General features: G+C 33.2%; 1 protein-coding gene across 1 annotated transcript; it reads left to right on the top strand.

Annotated features, from left to right (window-relative positions):
• The first annotated feature begins 4,207 nt into the window (after positions 1-4,207).
• Positions 4,208-7,926, top strand: LOC137616620 (hemocyanin subunit-like). The gene is made up of 3 exons (XM_068346522.1): positions 4,208-4,358; positions 5,536-7,059; positions 7,477-7,926. Exons 1-3 carry the CDS (start codon positions 4,298-4,300, stop codon positions 7,914-7,916), a joined length of 2,025 nt encoding a protein of 674 aa, XP_068202623.1. The 5' UTR covers positions 4,208-4,297; the 3' UTR covers positions 7,917-7,926.
• The last annotated feature ends 3,866 nt before the right edge of the window (positions 7,927-11,792 follow it).

Here is an 11,792-nt window from a genome sequence, read left to right as displayed (position 1 = left end):
CGATCGATGTTCTTCTCTTTTGGTGAAAGAAGTTCTTGATTTGTCGTGTTCTTTTTATGTTCCATTTCTTCATATAACCTTTTTTTCTTAAATTATAAGCAGTAGTTGATGAGTGTAGGTCAGATGCATATATTCTTAGTATAGGTTACTCTCCATAAAGTATGATGTATATAAGAATTTTATATAAGAAACAAAATGGCCAAGTAAGACCTATAAACTACCACGAATGATTCACTATTTCAGTCCAAATTATCATCGTTGAGGCACAAACTTTCATCAAAAAAATTCATTCTCATAGGACATCATATTAAACCAAGATGACCAAAGGAAGTGTGCACACACGTAGTCTATAAGCTTTTATGCCCAGAGATGTGCAAATCTCACAGAAAAGACTACAATAAACAGATTACCACTACATTTCAACTAAGTACTCAGATCCACAGAAATTAGGGGACAATAAACCACGACTGTAACTCTCCCTGAAAGAATTGACTGATGGAACCCAAATTGTTCACAAAAACAAGTATGATAGGCTTATAGCAGCTGAAGCTGTAAGCATCGCTCTCCAAGGGCCAATATTGAACATCAAACGGTATTCTTATTATACGCTCCCTTCAAACAGAAAGCGATGGACATAACCTCTGTAGTGATGAACGTCCAAGCAAGCGTTTATTTATGTGTGCGAGTGTGTGTGTTTATATATATATATATATATATATATATATATATATATATATATATATATATATATATATATATATGAATGTAAATATATAATCAGCTATTATCCTCTTTATAATCTAAGGATCCCTGAATTTTGAAACATTTCACCTTTTCATTTTTCAATATAAATGGAATTGTAAACTTATGTTAACCAATAATCTCTTGATAAAGACATAGTTTTGTCAAAACAGTACTGTCGTGAATAAATGAAGGAAAGGAATAATAATCGTTTCTTTAACCAAAGAAAACTTAAACAAAAATCTGAGAAAATAAGAGGATTCTTGTAAGAAACAGGCAATTACTTTGTTTGCATTCTCTAAACAGTCTAAAGATCGATTCTGTTGTTCTTGATGTCTATCTGTTATCTGTCATTGCCACTATACATAGAGACTATGTCCAATTCTTTTTCTTACACTTTGTTAGGATGTCCTCTAATTTAGTTTGCTTTCGTATTGTCGCATTTTTATTTTCATCATTATTCTTTCCAAGTTTCTGATGCATAATTTATATAAACTGACACTTACACTATTGAGCAATTGAAACTAGCCCTTGGCCTCTAACTTAGGTATCCTATGTGATATATCCTAAATTAACATATTTTTATTATATTAAAAGTAACTGAATATATAATTAACTTATCATCGTTATCAATAAATTTCTTTATAATAGAAGGTAGTATAAATGAGAAAAAGATGAATTCTATCTTTAGATACATTTCTTTTCCGGTTCTTTAAAAATAGTTTTCTGAATACCTGATATTTCAGTCAGTTCAACAAGTCTTATCAAAAGATAAACACAGCATTAAATTTACTCAACCAGATTTATCTCTATTTGGAGGAATATTGTATTTATATTTCAAGACCTAATTTAATATTCCAACAAAATTATATTTTTCTTCAAAGATAAAGATTAATATCAATTCAACTAGTTTCATGAGAAAACATATCAAGTCAATTGAATTTTTTCTCTCTCTCTCTCTCTCTCTCTCTCTCTCTCTCTCTCTCTCTCTCTCTCTCTCTCTCTCTCTCTCTATATATATATATATATATATATCTATATCTATCTCTCTCTCTCTCTCTCTCTCTCTCTCTCTCTCTCTCTCTCTCTCTATATATATATATATATATATTTATGCGTATATTTGAAAACAGCACCTTTCTTGACCAGATGTGAATCCTTATCAATGAAATTTATTATGAATATAGTATCTTGAGAGAGAGAGAGAGAGAGAGAGAGAGAGAGAGAGAGAGAGAGAGAGAGAGAGAGAGAGAGAGACTACGTGAATACCAAGAATGAATATTCTTGTAAATTTTGTCATGAAAAAAAAGCATGTTATGCCTGAAATTATCATACACCTCTTCCACATACAACACAATATGTTTTTGTACGCATATTTTCATTGCCTATGAACTATTGCTAACTTGTATTGAAACAACATTGGGAATTAGCCATTTCAGCAACGCAGCCTAACGAGTAAGGGTTCAAACATATTTGTGCAATATAGAATTTCCCTTCAATGGTTCACGGGAAAACTGTTGGAGATACTGCGACAATATTGCAGGTCGTGTCCTGACATTTGCCCCCGAGATAAAAGGTAAACTATTTCAGTGAGGGTAAACGTGACCTCTCAGTTAATTGAGGAAATTATAACAAAGTACGACAATTGTTGCTGGGAGTATTGGATGCAGTTATGCATATACACGTGAAATATTCATTTCCTGGCGTGGAACTTCTTCAATATATTTCAGAAATAGGTACAATACACTGTTAGAAGAAACCATAATTTTAATCGGAAATTTTCCGTAAAAGTACAATGTTCTCAAACCCCATTTCACTCTTTTACGTCTATATATTCGTTTTTAAAACGGTAAAAATCCTGGAATAAATGTTGCCAGGAATTTACCGTTTTTCTACTGAGAAATTTTAATAGTGTATGTACGATTTTGTTATATTGTTACATATTTAGGTATATTCATATATAAGAATAGCTTTATGGAAGTCAAAATCATAGAGGATGGTTGATGGGGTTTAATCATTTTGTTTTTAGTGATATGTTACTTCTTTCATTTGACGATCTTACTGTAGTATCTGTCTTTGGTAATTGATTAGATATTACAGATTCGTGTTCAGGCCAAAACAGTTTTATTTTGTTAGGCAATAAATGCATAAATTGATATATTTAGTAGAGAAAAGGAAGTAAATCAAAGAATTATAAATGAACATTTATTATTAACAATGATAAGATTAATGAAATAATTTCATTGTACTTATTATGAAACGTATGAAAACTAATCTGAATTGAAGTTATTATTATTATTATTATTATTATTATTATTATTATTATTATTTTTATTATTATTATTATTATTATTATTATTATTATTATTATTATTATTATTATTATTATTATTATTATTATTATTATTGCACACGAATTCATATGGAATATGAAATATATTAATAAACTAAACGGGATTTCACAGAAATATTAATAAAACATAGGCAATATGAGAAATGTATATTGCAGAAAACTTACGCATATGAAAGGAAAATTAAACAGGATGCATTTAATTAAATACATTAGAACTGTAAATGAATAATGAGGGCTTCAAACATTCCCAATATCTTACAAAATTGTTGAATATATATATCTGAGATCTGTATTACATGATATTTCATCTATTTCATCCCGATGGGATAGAAATTGGAATTCAGACTATATGTAAAAATCAATAAAAACTAATATCTGAACATTCAGTAATCTTCAATAAAAGATGAGAATAGGTAGAATTAAGAAAAAACATATCTCAACAATTAGAATTTTGATTAATATGATATCCTAAGAGAAAGAATTTTTTGATGAAAATTTGTGCCTCAACGATGATAATTTGGACTGAAATAAGTAAATCGTTCGTGGTAGTTTATTGGGTTTAACGGGCTATTTTTTTTTTCTTAATAGAATTCTTGTATAAATTATACTTTAAGGGTAGTAACCTATACTAAGAAAATGTGCATCGGACCTACACTCATCAACTACTGCTTATAAGTTAAGAAAAAAAAGGTTATATGAAGAAATGGAACATAAAAAGAACACGACAAATCAAGAACTTCTTTCACCAAAAGAAAAGAACATCGATCGGACGATGGAACATGTACATTAATATCTTGCGTTGTGATACAAGACCACTTGAAGACAGATATGGTGAAGACCATAGATTTTGTAAAAGTTATACGTTTGAAAATACAGAAAGACGATTTGCTGGTAATGGATGTCATATCTCTTTTTATTCAGCCGTTACTTATACCGTCTATTTATAACTAACTAAGTTATCCCACCATGACCACAAAATTTACAGAAAATGTCTCCTTATTAAAGGTTACATTATTATATGATTATTCGGGTATCAATCCCTATTTCTGTTGATAGCAAAACCATAATCTTTCATCAAAGTTCAATAAACATCACATACTGGAGTGGATGGGTGGTGCTTAAGAGGGCTTATGGGAGGAGCTGCTGCTTCTCCTCTTGGTATATATAGGCGTCCAAAGAGGATTACCTTCGTGCATAGTCATCATGAAGACTTTACTCATTTTGGCAGTGGTCGGGGCTGCCCTGTTCTCGGTTGCTTCGGCAGGTGAGTGAAGCCTCTCCGGTGGATTCATTATTTTAGCTAATGATTATAACTTTAATGTATGGAATTGTTAACCAAGTTTATGCTTATTAGGTAAATGCTTCTATTATGATACTCGTGAAACTGAATTTGAGAAATGGCCCGAAGAGCTGCATATTGAACATATGAATCAGCAGATTTTTAATGGTAAAAATTGTTATGCTTTGCAAAAGATCAATCAAAACCTAGAATAGGTGTTCAATGCACAGATGAGGGTAAATTTTAATTATTGTATATTGCTCAAAGTTCTATGTAAGTTATAAATTTCTTATTATTTTTTATGACATTGGTGTAAAATATGCATGATTCTATCATCATAAATCGCACACTTTTGTTTGAATAAATTTAGATATACCGTTTATTGTCGAAAAGTCATTTTTTATATATAAAGCAAATCTTACCAAAAAAAAAATCTGTACTTTTACAAATAAGTAGCAGCAGCTCATGTTACTATCAGTTATTTGCTTAGGAATTATATGATTGAGATTACAATTTATGTTCTCTGGGCATAATCATTCAATATATCATGTTTCTTTATATATAATTTTTATATTTGTTTTTAAACTGCTGCTAGCAGATTACTGATATGGAGGAGATTAGTTACCTTTAAAAGTAAAATAGCCTAATTAAAAAGGCAAAAGTCATACCATTATTATGCGGTTTTTTTATCAATACTCTACCTTTCATTCAGCTTTCACCAGAAAATAAAAAAGGTAATCTTTTTTATGAAGACGCTGGTTTTAACTTAATAGGATTTTTATTAAATTAATGGAAGATGAACCATAAAATTCATAATCATATCAACATTTCATCCTATTTATAAATAATTTACCTCTTTTTGAAGGAGAAGAATATGTGATCCTGCTTTTCTATAGATATTGCATACCCTTTGAAAACATAATTGTTTTCATTATAAACTATTTAATACAATACTTTAAATTAAAGATCCCATTCTATATGATTGGATATGTAATTATTCTGAGGCTTTCAAGTAGTAAAAAACCAGATTACCTAAGTTTCTATTAATTTTCTTAAAATATTTCAATAAGGAAAACAACCACTGTAACTGTTTGATAATAAAAGACAAGAACAGTTCTTTAATATCTATACATTCTTGATGACTTATAATTACTTATTTCAGATGTTTCCAACGCCCAGAAGCAGCATGATGTAAACTATCTTCTGTGGAAAGTAAACGAGAACCTTCGTGATGAAAATCACAAGAACTATGCCAAAACCTTTGACCCAGAGGCCGACACTTCCCATTACTCAGATAATGGAGAAGCAGTCCACCGTCTCATGAAGGAGCTGAAAGATCACCGACTGCTGGAGCAGAAGCATTGGTTCTCCCTCTTCAACGATAGGCAACGTGAGGAAGCTCTGATGCTTTTCGACGTCTTCATGCATTGCAAAGACTGGGAAACCGTTGTCAAAAATGCTGCCTTTTTCCGTGACCGTATGAACGAGGGAGAATTTGTGTATGCAGTTTATGCTGGCGCCATCCACCATCCTTTGGCTGAACATGTCGTGCTTCCTCCACTCTATGAAGTCACCCCTCACATGTTCACAAACACCGAGGTTATTCAAGAAGCCTATGCAGCCAAGATGAGGCAAACTCCTACCAAAATCAAATCCTCATTCACCGGTACAGCAAGGAACAAGGAACAACGTGTAGCCTACTTTGGTGAAGACATTGGCATGAACACCCATCACGTTTTCTGGCACTTGGAATTCCCCTTCTGGTGGAGGGATTCTTATTCTCATAAGATTGACCGCAAAGGAGAGAACTTCTTCTGGGTACATAACCAGCTTGCTGTTCGCTTTGATGCTGAGAGAATTTCCAACTACTTGGAGCCAGTACAGGAACTTCACTGGGAGAAACCTATCCATGATGGATTTGCTCCACATACTTCCTACAAATACGGAGGGGCTTTCCCATCTCGTCCTGATGATATTCATTTTGAAGATGTTGATGGAGTTGCACGAGTCAGAGATATGGTAATCTATGAAAGCCGTATCAGAGATGCTATTGCTCACGGATACATCATCAAAGAAGATGGTACTCACATTGATATCATGAACGAGCATGGAATTGACATTCTTGGTGATATTATTGAGTCTTCTCTCTACAGTCCTAATGTACAATACTATGGAGCTCTTCACAATACCGCCCATATAATGCTTGGTCGTCAAACAGATCCTCACGGAAAATACAACATGCCTCCAGGTGTTATGGAACACTTCGAAACTGCCACTCGTGATCCAGGTTTCTTCAGACTTCACAAATACATGGATAACATCTTCAGGGAGCACAAGGACAGTCTACCTAGCTACAGCTTTGAGGACTTAGACTTTGAAGGAGTAGAAGTAACTAATGTTGCTATTGATGGTAAACTGGAGACTTACTTCGAAGATTTTGAATACAGTCTGATCAATGCTGTGGATGACACCGAAGATATCCCAGATGTTGACATCGATACATATGTTCCTCGTCTGAACCACAAGGAATTCTCCTACAACATTGACATTAAGAACAACAAAGGAGCAGATACTTTGGCAACTGTTCGAATTTACATTTGGCCCCATAAGGACAACAATGGTGTAGAATTCTCCTTCGACGATGCAAGGTGGCAAGCAATTGAACTCGACAGATTCTGGGTAAAATGTAAGTATTTATGCTTTTATTACCCAATAATTTTCATACTCACCATTAACTGAATTTCCTCCCAATAATATTATTCTGCAAATGCATATTTTTTATGAGTAGTATTTACACATAAACAATATGGTTTTATTGGGAATTTCAAGTTTTATTTACGATATTTTATATAAAATATTACATGAAAGGCTTTAACTAACTATTCATTATGATTAAAATGGCTACTAATACAGAGGATAAAAAATATCTTCTAGTTTTTTGTTGAGGTAATACTTTCAATATTGATATGATTGACTAAAATATTGACATATCTTTTTTTTGTGGAGATCAGTAAGTTATACTTCAGCAGGTAAGTTGAATGTGAATGAATGGTTCCCTATTCTGCTTATATCTATACTAATTTCCTGTTTTATCTTCCAATAGTATCATCTGGCGACAACCACATCGTCCGCAAATCCACCGATTCATCAGTCACAGTATCTGATGTGCCCAGCTTCAAGACCCTCATGGAAAAGACCGAAGCTGCCCTTTCAAGCGGAGGAGACCTCGATCTCCATGAATTCGAGAGTGCTGTTGGCGTGCCAAATCGTTTCCTCCTTCCCAAAGGTAACGAAAATGGCGTGGAATTCGATTTGTACGTGTGTGTGACCGACGGCGAGAAAGACGCTGCCATTCCTGACATTCACACCAAGGAGGAGTTCATGCACTACGGCTCTCATGGAGTCTACCCCGACAAGAGGCCTCATGGTTACCCCTTCGATCGCCATGTTGAAGATGAACGTATCTTCGAACAGGTCACCAACTTCCATCACACTCACGTCAAGGTGTACAACCATGGCGAACATATTCACCACCATGACTAATTGTTAAAAAGATTTCTTTAACCTTAAGCTGATCTAACACAAAACAGATTTTCATTTGTTGAACGAATTTTGAAATATATTAAATGCTAAAATGGTACATGATAACTGGTATTTATCTCTCCTTTTTGTAAATTTACTCAATGCAAATACGTATGCACACACACACATACTCTATATATATATATATATATATATATATATATATATATATATATATATATATATATATATATATATAAATATATACATAAATATTCATATATATGAGTATATATATATATATATATATATATATATATATATATATATGCATATATGTTTATATATATATATATATATATATATATATATATATATATATATATATATATATATATATATATATATATATATATATATATATATATATATACATATATATATATATATATATATATATATATATATATATATACACACACACATATATATATATATATATATATATATATATGTATATATATATATATATATATATATATATATATATATATATATATATATATATATATATATATATATATATATATATATTCAAGTGTACATTCATAGGGAACATGTTATTCAGAGGTCAAAGAACAACAGGGAAAATGAAAATACTACAGTTAATGAAGAGGACTGGGTTAATGAGGGAGATTTAATAGTTATATTATAATGGAAGTAATAAATGTAGCACAATATACCAGAAAAAAAAGCTACATGCGAGGACTTTAACTCTCAGCTGTTAAGCCATGTGTGGTAGTTAAAGTGTCATTTTAGATGTCAGGTGACTTATTCATGTAGGTTTTTCGATATAACTTGTTCATATTAACTTTTGTTAAGCTTTAATGCCTTTTGAAAAACTTATCCATATAGATGTCTACATTCATATATACGTACAAATGTGTGAATGCATATACTGTACACAGATGCATACACACCAACATACATGCTTGCACACATATATAAACATGGCTATCCTCATCCCCGCACATATAACTATATTCACATAAATATACCTGGTTAGATTTTCTTCTTGGTCACTGTTCACCAGTACTAATGTAACAAAGGAAAGTGGTGTTGGATTCATCAAGGGCGACGTCTTCCCAGAGGAGGAGTGTGCAGGATTGTCTATATTCTTGGTACTCTGGATCTTTTCGGTGGGGTTCTTGCAAGGAATTTTAATTCAATGCCAGGTGAATGCCGGCCAATGTGTTTCCTGACAGGGTATCAGCAACGGAATTCATTTTCGCAAGAACATGTTGAAGGCTGTAGTTGTATTCACCCATAGCTGAGAAATTTTGCCATTGACAGCTGGACCATGCATCGAACTGTCAATTGAAGGCATTAAACAGCAGCATGTGGTCCATGCAAATGATGAAGGGCGTACCTTCCAAGAAGTGGCAAAAGTGACGGACAGCCAAATGCGCTGCAAGCAATTAGAGGTCGAATGTAGAGTAGCCGGATTCTGCCTTGGATGGAGCTAGCCGTTGACCACCTTCTTTAGTCCTGCACTAACAGTGATGTTACTAGAATCATGGGAGAGAAAGAGAGAGTCATGTGTTACATGAAAAGTTGATAGGGCATTCTTTGCGTTGCAGAAGGCCACTTCTTGAAGAGGATCCTACTTCAGATCTTTTAGCTTGCCCTTGAGGGATGCTTATAGGGGGTCAAGATGGGTGGTGATAGCTGGTAGGAATCGGTGATAATAGTTTATCATGTCCAAAAATGTTTGGAGCGCTTTTCCGTTGAGGGCGTGGTGAAGTTGTGAACAGCTGATACGTTCTCAGGGAGTGTGTGGACACCTTAAGGAGTGATGTGGTGCCCTCAGAACGATTCTTTGTTGGCGCCTAAGGTACACTTTTTGTACTGGCCTACAAGGCAGTCCTGTTGCAGGCGGACGAGAATGATGCGTAAGTGACGGAGGTGTTTCTCTTTGGAGGAAGAGAACATAGGTATGTCATACTAGTAACATACACAGAAGGGGAGGTCCCTTAAGATGCCATCCATGAGGCGTTGAAATATGGCCCCAGCACTACGAAAGCCAAAACCAGAGTAAATGAATGTGGAAATACCAAAGGGGGTCATGATGGTGGCCTTAGGATGTCTACTGGGTTCATGGGCACCTGATAATATCCCTTAAAGATGTCGAAAGTGGAGAACACCTTCACTATGTGCAGTTAGGAGGTATCGTTAGCGATGTTGGGAAAGAGTAGTGATCTGGTTCTTTCTGCATATTCAGATGCCTGTAATTTCCACAAAAGCATAAAGAGCACAGCAGTGTGAGAGAAGGTGAGAGGGAGGTGGTACATCGCCGGTCATCAATTGTGTGAGGTGTCTGTGAGGCAACTGAGCTTATTCAACAAGACAACACAAGAATGACACCAAATTAAAACAGTACAAAACATGCAATTGTAAGCTTAAACAGGTTTCTATTATCAGTGTGGGGGAGTGCGAGAGATAAAAAAGCAATACCGTTACAATGTACAAGCGTGTATGAAACACATGTGGTACAGTCTTAACCGCAGGGTATCTTTCTGATATGCCGACATGGACCAATGTACTTTCATAATTTATCTGAACCTTCATTTACAAAGATTTCTTTATTTATTGCTTATTTATTTCTTTACCTATTATCCCCTTCTCCATTGCAAAGTTTCTCTTCTTTTTATTTAATTCATTTCTAAACTTTATAAAATATGAATGAGTTCATCAATGATAAGACATTTCCTTCTATTCTCTTTCTCCCTTCTCCTCTCTAAACCTCCCGACCCCCACATCCCCCTCAAAACTTGACCTTCCTCCTGCAAAGATATCATTTCAATTTCATTTCACTCCTTAGGACCTCCTCTTTCGGCATACGAGTATTATTATCGACTTCAAATTAAGTGCAACTAAGACGAAGAATAAAAGTAGATGAAAAACTTAGGAATACAATAATAAGAATAACATATGTACATCTGTTAATTTTCTACCAGTCCTGTTCCTATGTGAAATATTTATTGATTATCTTTATTTATGAAAAGCAAAAGAATTTTGGAAAAAAAGTTATCGAGGAATAGGAAAACAGGGGGAGAGGGGAGGAAGTAAGAAGAAGAGGATAATAAGGAAATTAAGCTATAAAAGTTGTAAATTGTTCATGTTCTAAGGCTTTAGTAATGCTCTAATTTTCTAATGTATGATTAAAACTGGTAGGACCATCTCATTGAATACGTTTCTTTTTAGAGAAAGGGGCATTTTACATTTCATAAACTCAATTTGTTTTCCAAAAGCTCTCACTCCCATGCTTATGAGGGATGTATATATATATATGTATATATATATATATATATATATATATATATATATATATATATGTATATATATATATATATATATATATATATCTGTATATATATATATATATATATATATATATATATATATATATATATATGTATATATACACAGATATATATATATATATATACAGATATATATATATATATATATATATATATATATATATATATATATATATATATATATATATATATATATATATATATATGTGTGTGTGTGTGTGTGTGTATATGTACACACATAAGAATTGATGATTACGTTTTCAATAATAAAGCAATTATGAAATGAACCAAGATGGCACTAAATCATATCACCAAGAAAGCATCTACACGACCAAGAGATTCCAGCGAATAGGTTTTCGCAAGAAAAGAATACTCGCCGAGTCCGACAGCTTTCCCAGATTTTGTGGAATGGGAAAAGTTGCATTGTTTGGGGGTGTTACCCGACCAGCGAGAGAGCATCTTATCAGATGGTCAGATCCCCCTGCACCATTAGGACTTCCCAAAGCTCGACCAA

This window comes from Palaemon carinicauda, chromosome 22 (genome assembly GCF_036898095.1).
Source record: "Palaemon carinicauda isolate YSFRI2023 chromosome 22, ASM3689809v2, whole genome shotgun sequence".
Lineage (NCBI taxonomy): Eukaryota > Metazoa > Arthropoda > Malacostraca > Decapoda > Palaemonidae > Palaemon > Palaemon carinicauda.
The sequence above is the reverse complement of the archived record's forward strand: the minus strand, read 5'-3'. Positions and strand labels throughout refer to the sequence as shown.

Bases quoted from the DNA above. Each gene is read 5' to 3' on its own strand.
- LOC137616620 (XM_068346522.1), top strand. From the start codon at position 4,298: ATGAAGACTTTACTCATTTTGGCAGTGGTCGGGGCTGCCCTGTTCTCG. The intron at 4,359-5,535 runs GTGAGTGAAGCC...TACTTATTTCAG, and splicing joins GTTCTCGGTTGCTTCGGCAG to ATGTTTCCAACGCCCAGAAG. The intron at 7,060-7,476 runs GTAAGTATTTAT...ATCTTCCAATAG, and splicing joins CGACAGATTCTGGGTAAAAT to TATCATCTGGCGACAACCAC.